The sequence below is a fragment of the Sphaerodactylus townsendi genome, linkage group LG04 (assembly GCF_021028975.2).
Source record: "Sphaerodactylus townsendi isolate TG3544 linkage group LG04, MPM_Stown_v2.3, whole genome shotgun sequence".
In the NCBI taxonomy this organism is placed as follows: Eukaryota; Metazoa; Chordata; class Lepidosauria; order Squamata; family Sphaerodactylidae; genus Sphaerodactylus; species Sphaerodactylus townsendi.
The window spans coordinates 157,290,184-157,309,456 of NC_059428.1; the positions used below are offsets into that span (position 1 = coordinate 157,290,184).

Genomic DNA, 19,273 nt, shown 5'->3' on the forward strand with positions numbered 1-19,273 from the left:
CCCTGCATAGAAGCTCTGCAGTGTCATCATATACAACGCAAGACCAATGGGTTACTTGCCTTCATAAGATAGCTAACATGAAGAACAGAAACACAGCTCAGAGCTGCTATCAGAACCTCGCCTGTTTCAGGGGGTCCCTTTTTTGGTCTTTCTTAAACCATCTCTTCCAGATTGCCTGATCACAGGGTAGCCCTTTGCAGATGTTACAACTGCATGTGCTCAGAGTGGCGGCTGCCAGGTCTGGGTTGGGAAGTACCTAAGGATTTGGGGGGTAAAGCCTGAAGAGTGTGTGGTTTGTGGAGGGAGAGACTTCAGTGGGGTATAATGCCATAGGCCCCACCGTTTAATGTGGCCATTTTTTCCAGGAGATCAGATCTCTGTTGCCTGGAGATCAACTGTGATCCCAGCAGATCTCCAGTCTGCAGGCTGGCATCATGTACAGCTAAAATTAATACAATAATTATTATATTTAATAACGGTGCACATGTAAATAGTGTTCAAAGTGATATGCACATGAAACTACGCGCGCATTCATTAGGGAGTCCGTGCAACTTACTTCTGAGTAATCAGGAATGCTCTGTCCAGTCATTGCAAAGAGACGCATACAATAATTAAATGAATTATCAAAATCAGCATAAAGGCGCGTGCTAAAACAAAATAATAAACCGATAACACGCATAATTTTCAAGAAAAATGTTTCTGATTCTTTTTCTTTTTAAATTTAACAATAACGTCCCAACACCGTTGATCAACGCTTGCTATGCGCAGGCGCACTGCGGCCCACCAAGCGCCAACCCCAGGGATAGGCGAAGGGGAGGGCAGACGGAAAGAGGGACGGGGCGCGCATGCGCGAGAGGCCCTTTTCCCATCGCGAGGGAGGCAGAACGAAGGATCGAGGCGGGCATGCGCGGGGAGAGGGGCGTGGCTTCGCCTGCTCGCCGCTGCCTCCCCGCGCGCTCCCTTTTTCCCGGCGTGCCCCGCGCGCGCGCTGGCTGTCTCTGGCCACGTCCCCGGGCCACGTCGCTCGGTGCCGGCTGCGCTCTCGCCATCTTCGCTCGGCTCCCCGGCGCTGCTTCCCCTCAGTCCTCCTCCTCCGCCGCTGCCGCCGCCATGAATATCTTCCGCCTCACCGGCGACCTGTCCCACTTGGCGGCCATCATCATCATGCTCCTCAAGATCTGGAAGAGCCGCTCGTGCGCCGGTGAGGGGAGGGGGCGCGCGCTCTGAGGGGCGAGGCCGGCTCCTGAGGCGGGGGGGGGGCAACCCACTTTTTCCTCACGCCTTGCTGGAGGGATCGTATCCCGCCTCCCAAAAAGTGGGGAGGGGGGGCTGAAGTGTACATTTGGGGGGCCCTTAGTGTCAGGGCTGGGGGGGTTGTGGGGGGAGGTATCCTCTAGGTCTGTCCCCTGATCTTGAAAAGTGGGGCTGGGGCATTGGCAGATGTTGGGGTTCTGGGTCCTCCCATCATCTGGGCCAGGAGTCTGCAACCTGCGGCTCTCCAGATGTTCATGGACTACAAATCCCATCAGCCCCACGAACCATTCTGAAGGTACCAGTTTAAGGGGTCTTTTTTTGGGGGGGAGACATTTTTAATGTTTGACCTGACCCCTCCTCCTTTTCTTAAACAATAGGGGTAATGGGATCTTCTGAAGCTTTTGGGGGCAAGGTCGTGCCTTTTGGAGGGGGTGGGAGAAGGCATTTCTTGATTCGTCCCATGAAACGGGGGCAGTGTTCTATTTCAGTCTCCTGGGGTTATTTGGGGTGGGGAGGTCGATTTCTGTCTGATAGGAGACTTAGCTTTTGTGGGTGGTGGGGCCTGTTTCCCCAATGGGGTGATGTGAGCTTTGAAACATCTGAAATGTGTGTCTGTGGGGGGAGGGAATCCTGAGCCTTTTGTGGGGAGTTCTGCTTTTGCAAAGGGGGGGGGGGTCCTATTTCTGGATCTGACCTGTTCCCTACATCCTTTCTGAAGTTTTGGGGACAATATTAGACCTTTCTGTAGGGCGGCAGATTTGCCCTGTGTTATTGCAAGGTGGGCTGGTATTGCTGTTGAGGCTTTTGGGACTACGAAGATAGGGAGCTTTGTAAGGGGTCTGCTTTTTTTGGTGGGGGGATCTCTAGGGTTGCCCCCTGCTCTTGAAAGGCAGTGTGGTGTTTCTTTTGAAGCTTCCGGGATTATGGGGAGGGATAGAGAATGGGGACCATTTTTAGTAACGGGACGCGTTGTTATAGGCCCCTTCCGCACATGCAGAATAATGCACTTTCAGTGCACTTTGTTGCTGGATTTTACTGTGCATAATAGCAAAATCCACTTGCAAACAATTGTGAAAGTGGATTGAAAGTGCATTATTCTGCATGTGCGGAAGGAGCCATAGAGATATTTCTTAGTTTGCCTTCCCACGTTGTTGCAAAGAGGAGATATGTGAATTTTTAATAATCAGGGATGCTGTTTCCTTGTGGGGGTGTTTTGGGGGTGAGTATTACTTAAAAGGTGATGTAATTCTTTGTTTTCAAGTCAGCCTTGAAGAGCAACTTTATAGCGTGTGCTTTTTAAAATTAAACGTTGAATTGCCGGGAGGTTGACTCTGATGAGAGGAGTTTGGGATGAGAAGAATTTGTAGGACTTTTCTAGGCCATTCTCATTGGAGGAGGTGTAGATTTCTTGGGATTGCATCGTTAGGAAAAGACCTTCCTAGCGCTGCCCAGAGTTCTCCAAAGAAAGTAGCTTCCAAAGGTCATTTTGACACATTGCCTGGCAACATTCATTTGAAAAACAAGAAAAAAATAGATTTATGCAACCTACGGTAGGTCATACTTTCTCCTTGGGGCTGTAAGAGAACAGGATTCCTTTGGGTGGAGAAATATTTTTAGCAATTTAACGGCACAGATACGGAGAGATTCTATAGTGCAGGTGAAGAAGCTAAGGGAATTCAGAGGCCTGGGAAAAGGTCCAAATCTACACAGTCTCCCTCTTCAGTAATGAGGCATTTACAGGTCAAACATGTCTGTCTTCCTTTTCGCAGTCAAAAAAGAGCCCAGCCCTTTGGAGATGCAATAGGTGAAATTTCTTGGTGCAGCGTGAGGCAGAATTATGTGTTTGCTCTAATGGAACTGCAGGAAGCGTGAAGCACTGTTCTATACTTATTCTTTATATAAAGGTGATATGAATTAACTTGCTGGCAAGCGAAAGGGAATTGCTGTTTACGCACTACAGCTTTTTCAAGAGATTGGGGGGGGGGGTGTTGGTTAAAAATAATTGCTGCGGACAAGGAATAAAACCTAGGTCTGAAGCTTCTGTCCACCACCCTGTTTCACCAAATACGCCTTGCTGCTTTATGTCACAGAAATGTTGCATAAGGGTCTACTTTTCACGCAAAATGACAGTTGTGGCAAGCTCTGAAATTCACGACTGTTAAGTTCCTGAAACTTTTCTGGGTTTGCATTTGCCCGTGGTGGTTGGCAGCAGTTTTATTCGGAAGGATTAAGCGGCGACCCGGCAGGGATTTTGAGCTCTTGGCAGATAGATCTGCCTTGCCAACTACAGTTGAAAATTGGAAGCAAATGACTGAATCCAAGCTGAAAATAGGCTCTCAATTGGGATTCCTGGCCTTGTCTGACGTGGCAGCTCTCTGAAGGTGTGGCAAATGGAGCTGCTCGGGAGAGAGATGTCAGTTGCAGTCTTGCTCCGTCTTTTGTGCCTGTTCCTTAGTTCCAAAGAGTATTTCTCACTGCTGAGCTTGTTATATTTTGGGAAGTCTTTTATGCCAGCAAGGTTGTTAGTGTCAGGATTACCTTGGGGAAGGAAAAAGTGGTATTACGCAGCTTCTGTGCTTTAATATTTTTAATTTGAAGCCAACTTTTGAAAGTAATTTGGTCTGTATCTAGATTACTTTTTGCTTGACCACATTAAGTCTGCAGGGCAACTTTGATGCAGTTTATAAACAAAGAATATGAAACTTGTGGAGAGGCCATGGCTAAGAGTTTATATCTTCTGCTGGGCATGCAGAAGGTCCCAGGTTATATCTAGCCTCCAGTTAAACCGTAGGTGGCAGGTGAACTGGTAGATTCCACCTGAGACCATTGGGAGCAGCTGCTGGTGTGCGTAAACAGTACTGAATTTGATGGACCAGTGGTCTGATCCAGTGTAAGGTGGTTTCATGTGTAACTAGAAACCACTTAAAACAATAAATAGGGGAAACTACCATGTGTGTCCCCACCTCCCCATAATTGTTAGTGCTTTTGTGTAGGCCACCGTTAGTTTGTTTGAAATATTTGTATACTACTTTTCTGACAAACACTCCCAAGTAGTAACAAACCCTCGGTTGTAAGTCAGAAGCTTTCAGGAAGAGATCAGTCTTAGCTCAGTTTGCCCCAAGGGATCCTTTGGTCATTCTCAGCTCCGGGGGGGGGGGGCACATTCCATAGATGTGGGGCAGCAGCAGAAAAGACCCTGCGTTGGAACCCAGACATCCACACTGACTTGAGGCTGGTTTTCCAAGGAAGGTGTCACATATGGATCTGAACTCTTGACTTAGACCGTAAAGTTGGGGGCAGTCTCCTCTCAGCAGTTTGAGGTTGAAAGGTCAAAGCCAGCACCAAGTCCTGGGAACTGGGAGATTATAAATCCAATCATTCAATAACTTTGGAAGGCAGTGTAGATGGTATAAAATTGGCTACCTGTGATCACAGTAGCGCTTCCCAGCAAGGTCACAAGCTGCTGGTTGTGTTCCTGAATGGTCTTCACAGGCAGCCATCATAAGAAGTTACAAAGACGTGTGTAACTGTGACATGGTCAGATCTGCTTTTTTAAAAAAGAGTGGCCTTCTGGGAATTTCAGCCATTGTTTATCTGAGCAAAGAGCAGAGTCCGCAGGCACCTTCCAGCTGCATGCCTGACGCTTTGCAGAGTGTAGTCCCATCCGTTTATCCTGCGTGAATAATCTGATTCTAAGCTGTCTGGCTGTGTCTGAACCCTGTATTAACCTGGCCTTGTAGTGGCTATTTTTCTTTTGCATTCCGCCAGTCAAGCCCACCTTACAAATAGTAAGCACTGGAAAGGGAAGAGAATGCTATCTGGTGGCAAGATGGATCAGTCACAGTTGACTGAACACCTGGTATTTTACTGGAGCCAATTATTACAGCTGTAGTCTCCAGTTATTGTAGACACCGGTAAGTAATTGGTGGATATCCTCATGGGCTGATTAGGTGAGCTCTGTTGTTTGTTAGGGAAGGCTGTGAATTTAATAGACAAAGCGAACATCTTTAAGAAGAAGAGTTGGATTTATATCCCCCCCCTTTCTCTCCTGTAAGGAGACTCAAAGGGGCTTACAATCTCCTCCCCCCTGCCCCAGACGAACATTCTGTGAGGTGTGTAGGTCTGAGAGAACTTGGAAGAACTGTGACTAGCTCAACTCAGTTCAACTTCCCAAGGCCAGCTGATTGCTGTCGGCGACAGGGTGGCAGTAGCTTTAGGGTTAACTTTAAAAATTGAGAGCTAGGCTATGATTGTTGCTGTCACACGGACATCTGGGTATTTCTCCTTCGCCTTTTAGCCTGGAAAGGCCCCCAGGTTGCCTTATGAACTAGCACAAAGCAATATTTTCAAGTGAAAAACTATAGAAAAGACCAAGCAGTGGCCAGTAAAAAACTGATGTTCGACAGAGAAATAGGTAAGAGGAGCCAGCAAAAGGCTAGCGTTCAATGCCTCGTTAATCAGTTCACCCCAGAGCCTCCTGGAGTAGAAGTGTTTGATCTAAAAACCGTGGGGCTCAAGGTCATTCACTTTAATGCAGGGACTTCCCCCACCCTGTGGGCTGCCACAGAAACACCAATTTGTCCGCCACAGCTGTGAGGCGGGAATACTGGGTCTCAGTCCAATAACCTCGGTAAATAACTTGCTTTCAGGTGGTTCAGCTCTGTAGCGTTCGACTTTCATCCCATGTAACTAGTGATTTCATACGCCTAGGCTTGGGGCACTTTCGCACATGCAGAATAATTCACTTTCGATGCACAATAATGCACTTTCAATGAGAGCCAGCGTTGTGTAGTGGTTAAGAGCAGGTGGATCCTAATCTGGAGAACCAGGTTTGATTCCCCACTCCTTCACCTGAGTGGCAGAGGCTTATCTGGTGAACCAGATGTGTTTCCACACTCTGACATTCCTGCTGGGTGACCTTGGGCTAGTCACAGTTCTTCAAAACTCACTCAGGCCCACCTCCCTCCCAAGGTGTCAGTTGTGGGGAGAGGAAGGGAAAGGAGCTTGTAAGCCACCTTGAGTCCCCTTGCAGGAGAGAAAGGTGGGGTATAAATCCAAACACCACTTCGACTTTCACAATTGTTTGCAAGTGGATTTTTAATAAAGACAGATAGTAATATGTGCGAAGAGATTGTCCAACTGGGAGATGTGTTGAAGCTTGTGGGGTTCACCAGGCCTATGCAAATGAATTGCTTTTTTCACAGGAACATGTTGGGGGGTGTCAGTGAATTCAGACAGCTCAGTCTTTTGGGTAAAGCAAAATTCTTTTGCACTTTTTGATGAGGACCTACCCTTTCTCATACGTCTTTGTTTTCTTCCCTTAGGTATATCTGGGAAAAGCCAGCTCCTCTTTGCACTGGTCTTCACGACTCGTTACCTGGATCTCTTCACTTCGTTCATTTCTTTTTATAACACTTCTATGAAGGTATGGTACATCTAGCACAGTGATGGCAAACCTTTTCGAGACCGAGTGCCCAAACTGCAACCCAAAACCCACTTATTTATCGCAAAGTGCCAACATGGCAATTTAACCTGAATATTGAGGTTTTAGTATAGAAAAAATGGTTGGCGCAGAGGCGTGCGTTACTAGGGAGTAAGCTTGGTGGTAGAAGGTGGCTTTGCTTTGAAGCAACCATGCAACTCTTCGAACGGGAGAATCACGACCCTAGGAGGGTTTACTCAGAAGCAAGCCACATTGCCAGCAGCCGAGCTTACTCCCAGATAAAGGATCATGCTTTAGTTCTTTGTATGAAAATCAGTGGGGTTTAACAGAGCTTATCAGGGTTACCCACACTGCTTCCCCAAAACTAGGTCTTAGGTTTAATGCTAACAATCGAGCCCAGCAACCCAGGCCAGCCTAGATGTGGGGGGGGGGGGCACTCTGTTTGTGCGTGCCCGCAGAGAGCGCTCTGAGTGCCACCTCTGGCACCCGTGCCATAGGTTCGCCATCACAGATCTAGCACGTGGAAGAGGCCAGTGCATTTTGGTGGGCCTGCTCTTCAACAAGCTGGCTGGCACAGAAACAAGACCGAAAGCCGATGTCCTACAAATAGACCACTGTTAAAATTCATACTGATGTACAATACAAAGTTAGCGTGTGCCGCTGTAGGAAAGGGACGAGCCATCTTGAGCCTCAAGTGTATACACTCTGTAGGACAGAGTGTATACACTCTGTACTCTTCGTTGTACACATGGACAACTCAGGTCCAGTTGGTTGTAGAAGACTGAGGCAGCCCAGTTATTCTCTGATAGCAGGATCAGACCTCTGCACTCTGCTTAGACTCTGTGGTCCTCTGAGCATATTGCTGCTTAAAGCAAAGCTTCTTTCTACTCATATGTCCCTGCGAAATTACATGGCACTAAAGCCTCATGTGTCCCTGCGAAATTATGAGGCACTATTGAATGTCCCTGAAGCTTGTTTCTTGTTTTCAAAGCCACTCTTACTTAGAACAAAAGCAGCGTGTGTGTACACGCCTGAGAGGTTGAGAACAAATCTATCTGGTTGTGGTAGAAACTCATATTTGGGGTGCTGTGTGCTCCCTCAAGCCACTGGGAGTTCATGGGGGAGGGAAACGGAACCCTCCCTGGACTTTCTATGCTCCTCCTCGATGGCTTGGAGACACTGTTTTGCCCCACTGTAATGGTAGGAAGTGAGCCAGACTGGGTGAGAAGTATTGAACGTTGGAAACTGGTTGCCCGTTTTGTTTTTGAATGGGTCTGCCATGTGAATCGATGCGCACAGTTGCCCCGTTTCATCTAGCTTGCCCTTTAGGAGCAGACGGCTACATCCTGCGCTCAGTGCAGAATTCCTCTCGGGGAAGTTGACCATTTTGTGGTTCGGCCAGTTCTGTGTGCCTCTTTCCAGTTTCCTCTTTGTATCGTTCTTGGCACTGCTTTGCCCGAGCGCTTTCGAGGGACATTCCTAGCTTGCTTGGTTTCACTACCTGAGCCAGCAATCTACGTGTTTGTTTCATGGAATAAGAGAATTGCATTCAGTTTCATGCGTCTGTTAATTTTTTCTCTCCTGGTTTCATGCGTCTGTTAATTTTTTCTCTCCTGAGAATATGTCCATGAAATTATCACACACACACACCCCCCCCCCACACACACAATTGACTTTTCATTTTGTTCAAATCTAAATTCCGACCATGTCACAAACATGCTGTGTGACCTTCAGCAAGTTGTTTGACCTTTCTTTCCTCCAGCCTTCCTTTCTAGTTAATTAATCTGCATGCAGTGTTTTTCAGGAAAATGCCATAACACATTTCTCTGAAAAGTAATGTTTCCTTTCTTGCCTGCCCCCCCCTCCCCCGATGGAGAAAGCTGGCAATTTTATACATTTATCTTATATGCTCATTGTTGTGCAATCTGTGTATAATTACTTTCATAGGAAGCCCTTCACGTATTGTTCCTTTATATGCGGCTGCTTTCCCCAGTGGGAACCCAAAGCCGTTTACATCATGCTGTGGTCCATTTTATCCTTACAACAACCCTGTGAGGTGGGTTAAGGCTGAAAGAGAGTGTGGCTAGCCCAGGATCATTCAGCTACCTTTCATGGTTGAGTAGGAATTTAAACCTGGGTCTCCCTGATACTAGCCTGACACTCTACACATACTGCAGTCCTTTTCTCAGATGTCTAAACCAGAGTCACAAAGATCACTTAGACTACTGTTTAAGTACACCAGAGACCTATAATGAACATTTATTTATTTCATCACATTTATATACTGTCCTCCCCCAAAGGGCTCAGTTCACTGTCAACTATGTGCCACTGAACGCAGTGCTACTTACTTCCAGGTTAGGTGTATGTCGATTTTCAGCCTTAGGACGAATACAAGCATTACAAATATATTCTATTTGTTTGTCAGTTAATGTCTGCTGTATAAGGAGCCATTTTTCTGTTCCTATTGCTGTCTTCAGATCACAGTGTCGTACTGCTCACAGGGGCAGACCATGTTCGTACTCAGTTGCTTGTTAATTTCACCCACTACACAAATGTCTTTCCTGGTTGGGTGAGTGGGCAGAAATTGGGGGATGCAAATCGAGTGGGGGTTGCCTTCCATGAATTTCAAACAGGGATATTTTCGGATTGATCGGTCATATTTTCCTGAAATCTGAATGAGCCCACATCAATCAGTAGATATTTTGGGGCAGGGGGGAAACACCTTTTTCCCTTTTGAATATCAGCTCGTTTATATTCTGAGGGGGAAAGTTTGGCGGCTTTTAACTTTGGGCCAGAATAACATGCTGATTAATGTGGCTGAAACCGGAGCTGGGGGTCCCCACGCTCAAGCAGCCAACAAAGATTCTTTCTGTCCCTTACTGTGCATGTTACATGCTTTTGTTTAAATGGTGGCAGCGCAGACTGAAAGCCTGATAAACACATTTTCGTATTCTTCTTTCTTTTAAAGCTTATCTACATTGCTTGTTCGTATGCCACAATCTACCTGATCTACATGAAATTCAAGGCTACCTATGATGGAAACCACGACACGTTCAGAGTGGAGTTCCTTGTGGTTCCTGTTGGTGGATTGTCATTTCTCGTCAATCATGACTTCTCTCCTCTAGAGGTCAGTGTCTTCATTCTCTCACGTTGCTTCGGGTTCTGAGGAGACATAAGCAAATGTGAACAATTTGAAAGGAACAGAGCGTCTGTATGTGCGGCACATTATTATTAAGGTTCATTCAAGGCTTTTGCTGGCTTAGAGTTGAATAAAATTGTGTCTGGGTGGGGGCTGAAAGGAGTTAGGTATTTGTCACAGGTTACTGGCTGAATTAGATCTTGCTTTGGGCTGACAGATCTTTGCCAGTTCATTTAAAACAAAAATATTGGTAAGGGGGATATCAGTAAACCACTTCTTAAATTTCATTGGCCAAAGCATACCTCATCGGAAATTCTGGCAAACTACTTGGATTGTTCAGTTACCTGAATATTGGCAAGGATTGTTTTCTGGGTTGTTTTATTCTTGGAAAGCTGTTTATTAGTCCCTGTGTGCTTATTTACCAGGGATTGGCAAGCTACAGGGCAGGAAAAAGCAGAAAAGAAGGATTTGTTTATAAACCGGATGGGGCTAGGTTGTTAAGCTGCAGGCTTTTTTTTTAAAAAAAAAAAATTTTTATTGTATCATTTGAATTTTACAGTTTATAGTAATTTCCTTCTTCATACATTTTCCAAACAATACTTTCCCCCCCTTTTCTCCCTCCCCCCATTACTTCTTCTTCATAGTTTTGTCACACAAACAGCAGTAAGTTCATTCTCTGTAGCCTCTTCTCCCATATTTCTTCATTGACTCGAGCTTCTTTCCACCAGTCCACGTATATTATCCATATCGTCAAAATTTCATTCTGTTTATCTTGCCACGTCTTATTTTTGGATATCGAAAATATCAAGTGTCACTTGTTCCCAGATATATTCTAATCATTTCTGAAATGTCCATTTTTTCTTTTCTTTCCAGCCCAAGGCTATTGTTGCATCGGCTGCTTTAATCATTATTTTATACATATAACTATATTGTTTATCCACCCCTCTGTCTTCCATTACACCCATGAACATTAAGTCATTATTTAAATCAATATTTATCTTCACCAGTTTCTCGATATATATTAAGAACATAAGAACAAGCCAGCTGGATCAGACCAGAGTCCATCTAGTCCAGCTCTCTGCTACTCGCAGTGGCCCACCAGGTGCCTTTGGGAGCTCACAGGCAGGATGTGAAAGCAATGGCCTTCTGCGGCTGTTGCTCCCGATCACCTGGACTGTTAAGGCATTTGCAATCTCAGATCAAAGAGGATCAAGATTGGTAGTCATAAATCGACTTCTCCTCCATAAATCTGTCCAAGCCCCTTTGAAAGCTATCCAGGCTAGTGGCCATCACCACCTCCTGTGGCAGCATATTCCAAACACCAATCACACGTTGCGTGAAGAAGTGTTTCCTTTTATTAGTCCTAATTCTTCCCCCCAGCATTTTCAATGTCTGCCCCCTGGTTCTAGTATTGTGAGAAAGAGAGAAAAATTTCTCCCTGTCAACATTTTCTACCCCATGCATAATTTTATAGACTTCAATCATATCCCCCCTCAGACGTCTCCTCCCCAAACTAAAGAGTCCCAAACGCTGCAGCCTCTCTTCATAAGGAAGGTGCTCCAGTCCCTCAATCATCCTCGTTGCCCTTCTCTGCACTTTTTCTATCTCTTCAATATCCTTTTTGAGATGTGGCGACCAGAACTGAACACAGTACTCCAAGTGCGGTCGCACCACTGCTTTATATAAGGGCATGACAATCTTTGCAGTTTTATTCTCAATTCCTTTCCTAATGATCCCCAGCATAGAGTTTGCCTTTTTCACAGCTGCCATGCATTGAGTTGACATTCCCATGGAACTATCAACTAAGACGCCCAAATCCCTTTCCTGGTCTGTGACTGATAGCACTGACCCTTGTAGTGTGTATGTGAAGTTTGGATTTTTTGCATCACTTTACATTTTGCTACATTGAACTGCATTTGCCATTTCTTAGCCCACTCACCTAATTTATCAAGGTCCGCTTGGAGCACTTCACAATCCTTTGCAGTTGTCCAAAATTTTTGCACTTCTGCACATTCTATCCACACATGGCTATAATATGCCTCTTGGTCTCCACAGTGCCAGCATTTAGAACTAAGTCCTTTTATCACATATGCTAGTTGTTTTGGTGTTCTATACCATTTCAGTATCACTTTTCTTTCAGCTGCAGGCTTTTTAAGAATTTGGCCATTTGGCTGGAGAATTATTTTGAGCAGGGCTATTGCATGCCCTTTTGGACCATTCCGCCTGTGCAGATGGGAGCAACTTCAGTTTGTTTGCAGCTCCTTTTCTGAGGTTCTTACTTTAAAATAGTGCGCTGCATGCACCTTTGACAGTGTCTGTGTGGCTGGTCCTAATTAAAAAAAATGGGAATGCTCTTGGATTCCCGAAAGGGATGCTTCTTCTGTAGCCCCAGGGATGCAACAATAGACTGTCTCAGAAAAAGATGTTAGTTGGGTTGTACATTCCTCTGCCACGGAATTTAACATGCCAGACCTTCTTTGTTGTAGAATGGTTCGCCTGGGTCCTAGTGCTCTGCCACATCTTCTTGAAAGTAAAAATACATTTTGGCGTTCAGTTTAATTATGCAACCATTAACGTTCAGTAATGCACAAAATAATGATTTTGACAAAAGCATAAAAATGGATGATAATTCTCATTCGTTCAGGACCATATTCTGCTTTTTCTGAGACAGAGTATGGAAATTACAGTCTCAGTGTATTGTAGAGGTTGTCAGATTGGGGGAGGGAAGCATCACAGGGGAGAGGGAAGGACCGACTAATACATGTGGATCGTCCAGTTGGAGCCACAGGCTATTATTTCCAAGCACAATAGGAAATAGGCATAAAAGCAATTTGCCCTGAACGACAGAGATCTCAGGTAGCTGTCCTCCCCAGGACCCACCCCCAGGCTAAGTGGGGTAGGTGGCCCTGAGAAATAAACCATGTAAGGAAAGAGAGGGTTATAAAAACATACTGAATATGTGTGTTAATATTTGTAAACTTAAAGGAATTATGAATACAATCTAATTCATCATCATCAACCTTTTATTGGCATGAGTTTAAAATACAACAGAGAGGTTGAGGAGAATCAAGTTAAAATAAGTAGGTTCAAACATTTCCAGCAGTTAAAACAATAAATAACTAAACTAAAATCTGTGGCAAATCTGTTGTGCCAGCACCAGGAATTTGGCAACGTCTAGGGATCTCTGAGGACACTGATCACAAAGCAGATAGAAAGATTTGACCTTGTCTGATGAGTAGGCATAGTTCTCAGTATATGGGTCTATATAAACAATCTAATTAATACAGTTATGAATACAATCTAATTATGAATACAAATCTAATTAATACAGCTGGAGGGGAAAAAAACTCAGGAACACGAAATTTCCCCTTTGCGAGTTAACAGAAGCTGAATTTCAGCTGCTGCCACTTAGGAAAGGTTGAACTTTGTCTTTGCGATAAAATCCTTGGATTTCAGACTCTGCCTTTTTGAAAAAGTGGATCAGATGAAATAACGTGGAAGGGGCAGAACAGTTCTGTGCCGCTGGCAGTCTAATCTGATTTTTCTGGTGGGTGGCTCTCTGTTTATGCTGTGTGCCCACATAACGCTCAACCATAACCTTAAAACATAGAGTTTGTGGGGTGGGGAGAGGCCATAGATTCAAGGACTCTAAACCCTTGCCAGGAGCCTGCTTATCTGTCTGTTGGAGCAACCGTGATCCCAGCTACTCTTTAACAGAATTGATTCTTCTAATTCATAGGTGTCAAACTTGCGGCCCTCCAGATGTTATGGACTACAGTTCCCATGATGGGAGCTGTAGTCCATAACATCTGGAGGGCCGTGAGTTTGACACCTGTGTTCTAATTGATTCCTCAGTTCCTAAGACAAGGGTAGTGAGAATTTTTTTTATCTGGCGCTCTAGTCTCCTGTTTCATTTTAATTAATGACACTGGAGACGTTTGGTGCCATCTAGAGAATTTGAGAAGAACTACAACCCTTTTTGAAAATTGGAGTGGGGTGGATGAGGATTATTTCAGTTAATCCGCTGCTAATGTTGTATGTTATGTTTCTTTATATTGTCTTTGGTGATTGGTCTACAGAGTTGTTTTCAAAATCTAGATGAGGAAGGTATGGATTCCTCTGCTAAAGGTAAGTTGAACTGGCCCAGGGAAGGGGAGAGGGCAGGAAGAGAGAGAAGTTGTTGCGTCTACAAGCCAAAAGGGTTAGTAGTCGTGACACAGACTGATTCCCTCCAATATTAGAGAATCATGCCTGTTACATCTGGCACTGTCGAACACAGGCAAGATAATGCTGCTGCTGCTTTCGTCTTACCTGTGGGCTTCCGAGAAGCACTTGGTTGGCCAGTGTGCAATTAGATGGATGGAGTTGATGGGCCTTGTTCTTATGTGCTTATTTTGCTGGTTGAAGTTAATGTGAGGTTACTGGTGATGGTGTGACTTCACCCTCTTTCCTTTACAGATCTTGTGGACCTTCTCCATCTACCTGGAGTCGGTCGCGATCCTCCCTCAGCTTTTCATGATCAGTAAAACTGGGGAAGCGGAGACTATCACCACCCACTACCTTTTCTTCCTGGGCCTGTATCGTGCCTTGTACCTTATCAACTGGATTTGGCGCTACTACTTTGAGGGCTTCTTCGACCTCATCGCTGTCGTGGCTGGCGTGGTCCAGACCATTCTGTACTGTGATTTCTTCTATTTGTATGTCACAAAAGGTAAGATGTGGCTGGGGGTGGACATGTAGCCATCCTGTGTATGAAAACGTGACAGTCTGGGCTATGTGGCCTGCTAGATTCTTTGCCCTTTCTTCAGTCAGTCTGAAAAATTCCACCGTGATAACTACGCACGCTCAATTTGCTGTTCAGTATTCTCGGGAGGCAGACATTTTGGACAGTTTGTTTTGTTGCTTGGGTGCTTGGCTTTTGTTGCCAAAAGTGTGAGGCTAAGATCTGAATCCAGTGATTCCCTGTAAGTCTTACCACAAAGCAAGAACCCTGTTATGTCATTTCCAGCTCAGATTTGGCTATCTTAGTATGGGAATAAAGTAAATAACAGACCCTTCTTTCCTGAGTGGGAGTGTCCGTACAGGTTTACACCTGCGTGTAGATGGTGATATTTTAAGAATTTGGCCATTTGAGTTCCGCAGGGCCTGTAAAACTGAGTTGTTCCACCGGGCCTTTGGACAGGCTGGCCGCAGATTGGCTGCCCCCTTGTGAGGCCCCTGCCATATTTCGCCATCCTCGGCAATGCCTTTTTCATCTTTTAGCACTGCCACCCCCTCCCGATCTTAGGAACGGGCGTCACCAATATGGGATTTTTAAGCTATCTCTGTTTAGAGATTGGTACGCTGCTTATTGAATTTTAAGGGTTTTTAATTGTTGTTTTAATTATTGATTATGGATGTTGTTGTTGTAAACTGCCTAGAGCCCTTCGAGGATGAGGGGGTCTATGAAATCCAAATAAATAATAATAATAATATTTGTAAATTTAATTTGTGTATGTTTTTCCTGGGGTGGCAGCTCCTTCGGCAATTCAGGATGCTACTATTTAACACAGACTTTTCCTATAGTTTCTGTACTACTTACAGTGTCAATGTGTGTTTTTTTCATCATCAAAACAAGAAACCATATTTTTCTTGTACAATCACCGTTTCTGCAGACCTGCTTAGGACTGATAAAGCTGGGGGGTCCTCAATTCTGCTTCCAGATGGATCAGTGCAGATACCAGGGGGACTTGTTTGTTGTTGTTTTGCCGTGACTTTATTATGCCCTTCCGTGAGAATTTTTGAACTGAAGAGCATGTTGAAAACATTCTCTAAACAAGCAGTGCATCAAGGAGATGTGAGCCAACAAACACATGATAAAATAAAGCACATTCTTTTTTTTTTTAAAGTCTGTTTCAAAGTAGAAATCTTTACAGCCCTTCTGAAAAGGGCCATCTTTCAAACCACAGCCTGTTCCTCAACTTGGAGCCGCCAAGGAAAATGTCTACTCTGACTGTAATGGCTGCTTGTGGCATAGAAGCATTTGTCACTCTTAGCTCTTGCTGCAAGAAGAGAGCTGCCAAGTTTAGTGTTTGCAACATTCAGATCTGGAAAAGAATAAGGGCTTATCAGAACCCACAAGTCCATAAAATATCCTGAACAGCTAAGAATCCAAATGCAAAGCAGCCAATGCTACCATGTATTCCTGCTTCTCTGTGTCACGGCCCGCTCCTGCCACAGTGAAGGTATTGTAAGCAGAGATGCCCACCCTGGTCTTAACTGGCTTCTAGGCTGATATGGAGATGCTCATGAGCACCATCTAAAGCACTTGGAGTGTCCTGTTCATCTTAGAGTGGTCAGAGTGGTTTGAAGCTGAACAATCCTTGGCTCTGGTCAGTTCCTGGATGGGAAACTTCGTTGGTGTGTGCCATCTGAAAAAGTTTTTTTAGAGGATTAAACGTTACCTCTTCTCCTTTGAACTCAGCGGGACCTAACCGTATCGGCTGGATTGTGCTGTTGCATACGCCGCGTAAATCTGTGTAACTGTCGTGCTTCGACCACTCGTTATTCATTCAGGGTCTGTGCTGATCACAATGTCTTCTTTTCTTCCCCCACTTAGTACTCAAAGGAAAGAAGCTCAGTTTGCCAGCGTAAGTGCCAAACCCAATCGTCAGCATCCCGTCGTCCTGGATGCTTAGAACAATCCTGACCACAAGCAAACGGCGAAGATGCTTGAGACGGGAAGTCTTGAAACCTCTTCTCGCGGAGGGTCATCGGCGGGCCCTTTAGGACCACGGAACCACCGGCTGACTTCTGTTTGATGCATCTTTGCCCTCTATCTTTTTTTATTACTATGTATAAAGATTTTTTACATAAAAGAAACTTAATACTGTGTGAATTAATTCAGTGCGTAGGCTCAATTGGGATAGGCCCAAAAGTGAGATTCTTTTTTTTAAATCCGCTTGGGGTTGTTTATGACCAGGAATTAAGTGCAAATGCTTTTTATCTTCCATGGATTCTCTTTAAATTACTGACTTTGCTTTGGTGCGCACAAGCAGGGGCTGATTGACGGATGGTAACCGTTTTGATTTCAGATTCCATTCCACTGTATTTATTCCCACCCCCACCCACCCCACCAACTGAACGTTTTGTTTTGTCAACGGAAAGGGAAGGCCAGAAATGGGTGAGCGTTTTTGTGGTTGGGATGTTGCCATTTCACGACTTTTCTTGGGTCAGCTAGGATGTCCCCCCTATTTTTTCCCAGTAGAGACCCCTTCCTATAGTGCCTGCCGGCACATACCACCCTCTACCTCCGTTACCTTTTGAAGAAGGTTGCTTGAGAGAATTTGGTGCCAATGCAGGGTTTTTGAATACGGGGTTTTTTGCATTTGTAAGATAAGCACCGGCCCCTTCCGTTGTATTATTTTGTTCAGGACGAAACTGTCCCCCATTTTGTAGGTGTGCGAAGCCTCCACTTTTTCGTAAAGGCATCACTGTTCACAGCGATTAGGACGAACCTTGTGGTAGTTGTCCGACTTGAAACACACACTGTAGATGAGGTTTTTTTTTAAAAGCAACATCTACAACTTTTTAAAAAACCCAATAACTTTACAACCAGCGTTTGTGTTTAGCTTCAAGCAAGTTTTAGAATGTGCCAGTTTTGAACAGTTTAGTGTGATTTTTTAATAACCCTTATTCCTGGATCAGCCACACCGAGTACTATCCTTTCTCACCTTTGCATTGATTCCCTTTTTTACTGAACTGATGCATGACGACTTCTCATGTGTTTACCATCCTAAATAAACATTTTATGAAGTGGTATGCATTGCAGTGGTGTTCTAGGCCCTGGGCCTCCGTGGCAGCCTGTTTTGGGGAAACAGTCGTGATGTATGCATGGTCTGATAACTAGTTTGGATTGTAACAGCAAAAGACTAAAAAAGCACAAATGCTTAAATGTCTTGGCACGAATTTGTCTTTTACTGTTCAGTCTTGACTGTAAGGAGAAGTTAGAACATGGTAATGTGCCAAGTTATGGAAGGCAGAAAGGGTTCCTGTGAAACATTGTACAAGCCACTGACTCTCCACCCTTAATCGCCTGACGCAGTCACATTACTATGGAGGGAAATCAGTTTGCTCGATTCAAGCACAAAACCCTTTGATTAGTTAAGTTGATTGGACAATTATCTTTGCTGAATTAGATTTCCACTTCACGTGCTGGGAAGGGTTGAAGGGGACTGTTCATGATGCTGTTCTCCCCTTCCTTTTTTGTTTCCCCAGTTTGGATTTCAGTTGTGGGAAATGTGTGGGGGGTGGAGAGTGTAGGGAAAGGTGGCAGAGGGCCTTGATCCAGAACAACGGCACGCTATATTGCTTCACGATGCATACCGATGCACTTAGCTCTGACCTGGAGAAAGTCAGGCCTCTGCCTCAGTAATTGCTTGTTACTCAGATGAATCTGTAACCTGTTGCAAATATATTTTCTCACTCTCTTATTGTGTCTATTCATTGAATGTACAGTTGGGAGAAAACCTCGCCTGTGCCCCGCGTGGGATAACACTCAGGATAGAGTAAAGCCACCCCACTCTGTTTATAGCAGCTAAAGGTTTGAGGTTATTGAGAAACAGATTTAGGTTGTTTTTGTAAAGGTATGTTATCTTTCTGTTTCTTACCTGCTTTTTTTGGAGGGGGAATCCACATAAAGCTGGTCTTGCGTCTTAAAGTTTCAGGACGGCTGTGTAAAACATTTGTGTTATGGCCTCCCCTCCTATTTGCTAGGGCAAAAGAGTTTTTTTTTGCATATTGCAAAGAAGAGCAGATGTTGATGAAAGGTTTTTTTGTGTGGGCAGGGAAGGATTGAGTATCTTTACTACATTGTGAACCTAGCGCCACCCTAACTGATTTATTCAGATGTCTTGAGTATTAAGTTCATTTGCGGGGGTGGGTGGATGTTACTGCCTGGAAAACAGGAGGCTTTATTACATTGTCCGTTTTATTGGAGGTACACATGTTAAATTAGCAGATCATTACTACAATTAAAACCATCCTGTGTAGAGTTTAATGTCAACATTGCAGCTGGTGCGTGGCCGCACAACCCCTCCAAATAGATGTGCATTAATATACATGTGCTGAACACCTTTTAAACTCAGTTGGTGTCATCACGTGTTCAGCTTCAAAGACGGTCTTGCAAAGCAGTGTTTAAAACATTCTATGCACTCCTAACCCGGACAGGACATCCTAAGGTAAGCAGGTGTAACCCTGGTGTATATTTCGATGGCTGCTATGCAGAGGTAGGCAATGGCGAACCACGTCTGGTCATCTCTTGCCTTGAAAACTCTTAGTGGTTGCCTTGGCAGCAAAAAAAAAATACTCCTTCCTCCATGAGGACTAGCAGCTCTGCCAAGATCAAGCAGCCAAATTGATGGCCTTTACCCAGGCTCTTCCTCTGTCCCCCATGCTGT

General features: G+C 44.8%; 1 protein-coding gene across 1 annotated transcript; it reads left to right on the forward strand.

The window, feature by feature from the left end:
- The first annotated feature begins 952 nt into the window (after positions 1-952).
- KDELR2 (KDEL endoplasmic reticulum protein retention receptor 2) lies at positions 953-18,304 on the forward strand. Its single transcript, XM_048494295.1, has 5 exons — positions 953-1,201; positions 6,579-6,679; positions 9,666-9,824; positions 14,295-14,547; positions 16,435-18,304. Exons 1-5 carry the CDS (start codon positions 1,111-1,113, stop codon positions 16,467-16,469), a joined length of 639 nt encoding a protein of 212 aa, XP_048350252.1. The 5' UTR covers positions 953-1,110; the 3' UTR covers positions 16,470-18,304.
- Positions 18,305-19,273: the final 969 nt, after the last annotated feature.

Bases quoted from the DNA above. Each gene is read 5' to 3' on its own strand.
- KDELR2 (XM_048494295.1), top strand. From the start codon at position 1,111: ATGAATATCTTCCGCCTCACCGGCGACCTGTCCCACTTGGCGGCCATC. The intron at 9,825-14,294 runs GTCAGTGTCTTC...TTTCCTTTACAG, and splicing joins ATGACTTCTCTCCTCTAGAG to ATCTTGTGGACCTTCTCCAT. The intron at 14,548-16,434 runs GTAAGATGTGGC...TCCCCCACTTAG, and splicing joins CTATTTGTATGTCACAAAAG to TACTCAAAGGAAAGAAGCTC.